The sequence below is a fragment of the Anneissia japonica genome, unplaced genomic scaffold (genome assembly GCF_011630105.1).
Source record: "Anneissia japonica isolate Jap-2015-1 unplaced genomic scaffold, ASM1163010v1 scaffold1776_len382430_cov169, whole genome shotgun sequence".
In the NCBI taxonomy this organism is placed as follows: domain Eukaryota; kingdom Metazoa; phylum Echinodermata; class Crinoidea; order Comatulida; family Comatulidae; genus Anneissia; species Anneissia japonica.
In genome coordinates, this window is record NW_022713301.1 from 381,218 (window position 1) to 384,721 (window position 3,504).

Consider the following 3,504-nt stretch of genomic DNA (forward strand, 5'->3'; position numbering starts at 1 on the left):
CACACCTATTTTTAATAAATCGGCGAGCAGGCTGTTGTCGTTTACATCTAGCTAGTTGAATGTCCTGGTTATACCACCTAGCTTTTTTATGTGTTTTGATCATTTTTTTTCTTAATTGGGGAAGCAACACTAAGGGAACGGGTAACAAACGACTCATAAACTGAAAGAACAGCATCAGCAGTTACATCAGACATGGCATTGTAAGTACCTAAGTGGCCCGAAACTTACTTGCTTACTGCCTGTTATGCCTCTGGCATGTAGGGCAGCAACGAAGTCCTTCCACTCAGATCTGTTCTGGGCCAACTGTTGTATGGTACCCCATGTGTGCCCCAGACTCCTCAGTTCTGTCTCCGCAGTCCGTCTCCGGGTATTCTTCGGCCTTCCTCTCTTCCTCTTTCCTTCTGGAGTCCAGAATAAAGCTGTGCATGTGATGTCACCTGATTCTTTTCGAAGTATATGGCCAATCCATCTCCATCGTTTCCTCAGTAGAATAGTTTCCATGTTATCCATTCTGCATCGATCTAATAGCTCCTCGTTGGATATGGTGTTTGGCCAGAAATACGATGTATCCTTCTAAGGCTCTTTGTATGAAAAACAGAGGGTTTATGTATGTTTACCTTTGTCATCCGCCAGCACTCTGAACCATATAATAGTGTAGAGAGAACGCAGCTTTGGTATAATTTCAGCTTGGTCTTGATGCTGTATTGCTGAGACTTCCACACATTGTTCAACATGCTGAAAGCATTTCTGGCTTTGTTGAGTCTGTTCTTAATGACTTTCCCAGCTCCCTCATCGCTTGTGACTTTGCTTCCTAAGTAAACAAATTCATCAGTACAGTACTTGGCAGATATTCTCCATCCAGTTGAATAGGTGTGTTGAGGGACATTGAGATACATAAAACTTGTGTCTTTTTCTTGTTTATCTTCATACCTATATGTTTGGCGACCTCATTGAGCTGAGTCGTTTTCTCTTGTAGATGGTCGTGACAATGAGAAAATAGAGCTAGGTCAACAGCAAAGTATAAATCTTCAAGTGTTGAGAAAAGAGTCCATCTGATGCCTTTTTTCTGTTTAGCTGTTGCTTAACACATAACCCAATCAATGGTAATGTTAAACAGAATTGCCGACATCACACATCCTTGTATAACCCCTGTATTTACTTTAAATTTGTATTCACCGTGTCCAACCCTGCATGTGTAATTATCAAAAACACTTTTAATGATAAGCACCAATTCTTGTGGAATTCCATATTTTCGGAAGATATCCCAAAGACTGTCTCTATGAATACTGTCGAAATCCTTTTCAAAGTCAATAAAGTTAACATATAGTTTTCGTTGCCATTCAGTACACTGTTCAATGATGTTTCTTATGGCAAATATCTGATCAATACATCCCATTCCCTTCCGGAAGCCAGCTTGATTTGGTCTTAATTGTTTATCAATGGCATCTGTCATTCTTTGGATGATGATTTTTGCCAAGATCTTGCTCGGTATAGACAGCAATGTAATGCCCCGCCAGTTGCTGCAATTCCTTAGAGATCCCTTCTCTGGAATTGAATTTTCACAATTATTCCCTCTGACCAGTCGTCAGGAACCTTCTTCCCTTCCCATATGAGTGAGAATAGAGGCAGAAGAAGTTGAGCTGCCAAGTCCGGATCTTCTTTGAATAACTCTGCATTCAAATTGTCTAGACCTGGAGCCTTTCCAGTCTTTAGTGACTTGATTGCTGCTAAAATTTCTTGTCTTGTAGGTGGTTCAAGATTGATTTCCAAATCAGCTTCTGCTTCCTGTATATCAGCTTGTGTTGTTGGTGGAGGTCTGTTAAGGATCTCATTGAAATGTTCTGCCCAACGAACGTCTGGTTCAGCTTCGGTAGTCAGAAGCTTCCCTTGTATATCTTCAATTGGTGCACTGGCATTCCCTCTGTACTTGCCACTAATGAGTTTAGTGAGCTGAAACACCTTCCCTTGTTCACCCTTCTTAGCTGACTCTTCAGCTTGATTGGCTAGATTGTCTATAAATGCCCTCTGGTTAGCCCTTGCCTTCTTCTGTACTCCCTTGTTTGCCTCTTGATATTTGGTTTTGTATTTCTCTTTTAACCTGTCCGATCTTGCTGTAACGACTTGTTTCTTTACCTCTTTCCGTCTATCAATTGCCTGCCATGTTTCTTCAGTTATCCAAAACTTCCTTTCCTTCTGTTTAGCCCCCAGACATTTTTCCATTCAGTATTGATCTCACTTTCATCTAGGTCTGTGTCATCAAGATCAACAAGGGTTTGGTACCGGTTCCTGAGTTCTATTGCAAATGAGTTACTTACTTTCTGTTCTCTAAGTCGTTCAACATTGAACCGTGGTTGTAGCATGTTCTTCTTTTTGCCAGTTCTCCTCAAGTTTACTTTGATAATTGCCATCACAAGATGATGACCACTGGCAGCATCAGCACCCCTCATTACCCTGACATCTTGTAAAGACCTCCTCCAGGTTCCATTTACCATCAAGTGATCTATTTGGTTTCTATCTCTTCCATTTGGTGAATACCATGTTTTCTTGTGTATGTCTTTGTGTGGAAAGATGGTTCCTCCTACAATCAGATCGTTTGATGAGCAGAATTCCATGAGTCTTTTCCCATTCTCATTCATAGATCCACAGCCGTGTTTTCCCATTGCCTTTTCAAAACCTAAGTTGTCGCTGCAAACATTCGCATTTAAATCTCCCATCACAATCTTCATGTCAAGTGCAGGACTATTAAAGTAGCTCAGATTGGAGTTGCTCATAAAATAGGGGGCATAACATTGGATGATCGTCGTATTGATTTTTTTTCCTTTGAGTCGGATTTTTATCAGTACTGTTGACGGGCTTCCACTCCAGCAGACTTTTATCCACCCCCTTCTTTAGAATAATGGCCCCTCTGAATGATGGCCATCATCTCTCCCTGAATAGAGTACAGTTTCACCAGTGCTTGTTTTAAGATTTCAAGATCCCGTCCACCGGCATTCACTTATTCCCAGTAGATTGTAGCGGCGTATCTCTGAAGTGACTTGTGCTAATTTCCCCACCTCATAAAAAGTTCTTACATTCCAGAATCCTTCTCTGGTTTTAGTCTTGGCATTCAAAACTCCCACCATCCTGTCGACGGCTTCCTTTCGGCTTTCACCGCCACCGTTCATACTGGTATCGTCAGATACACTAGTGAGTCCATCACGCCTGGTTTCCTGTTTCTTCGTTCCTTTTTCCATAACGCAGCTTTTTTTTTTTTTGGGTATGAGTTGAGTTTGGATAGTAGTTGTCTCCTAGCTAGGCAGACCTAGCCTAGGCCTAGCTAGGCCTGGACTGTGATGGTAATGTTAGTAAACATACGTAGGCCTAGGATTCGTTATGTTGATTTTCATCAGCAAGTAATTTGACTTTGAAAACACATACTCTGCTAATAGGCCTAGGCCCCATATACACTGTTAATTTTAAGGAGTCAATTTAACTCCAAAAGTGGAGTTAATAAAAAAGGTACAG

The 3,504-nt window shown here is 41.3% G+C and overlaps 2 protein-coding genes across 2 annotated transcripts; both read right to left on the reverse strand.

Moving 5' to 3' along the window:
* Positions 1 to 521: 521 nt before the first annotated feature.
* LOC117108408 lies at positions 522 to 1,453 on the reverse strand. The gene is made up of 3 exons (XM_033250422.1): positions 1,177 to 1,453; positions 931 to 1,080; positions 522 to 811 (listed from the first exon to the last, which is right to left on the reverse strand). The coding sequence occupies exons 1-3, from the start codon at positions 1,451 to 1,453 to the stop codon at positions 522 to 524; spliced, it is 717 nt and encodes a 238-aa protein (XP_033106313.1).
* A 77-nt stretch (positions 1,454 to 1,530) lies between these two features.
* Positions 1,531 to 2,771, reverse strand: LOC117108409. The gene is made up of 2 exons (XM_033250423.1): positions 2,316 to 2,771; positions 1,531 to 2,193 (listed from the first exon to the last, which is right to left on the reverse strand). Exons 1-2 carry the CDS (start codon positions 2,769 to 2,771, stop codon positions 1,531 to 1,533), a joined length of 1,119 nt encoding a protein of 372 aa, XP_033106314.1.
* Positions 2,772 to 3,504: the final 733 nt, after the last annotated feature.

Coding starts and splice junctions, on each gene's coding strand:
- LOC117108408 (XM_033250422.1), bottom strand. CDS start 1,453: ATGACAGATGCCATTGATAAACAATTAAGACCAAATCAAGCTGGCTTC. Junction 1,081..1,176: donor CACATGCAGGGTTGGACACG/GTGAATACAAAT, acceptor TTATGTGTTAAG/CAACAGCTAAACAGAAAAAA. Junction 812..930: donor TGAGGTCGCCAAACATATAG/GTATGAAGATAA, acceptor TTGTTTACTTAG/GAAGCAAAGTCACAAGCGAT.
- LOC117108409 (XM_033250423.1), bottom strand. CDS start 2,771: ATGAGCAACTCCAATCTGAGCTACTTTAATAGTCCTGCACTTGACATG. Junction 2,194..2,315: donor AACGACTTAGAGAACAGAAA/GTAAGTAACTCA, acceptor GGGGCTAAACAG/AAGGAAAGGAAGTTTTGGAT.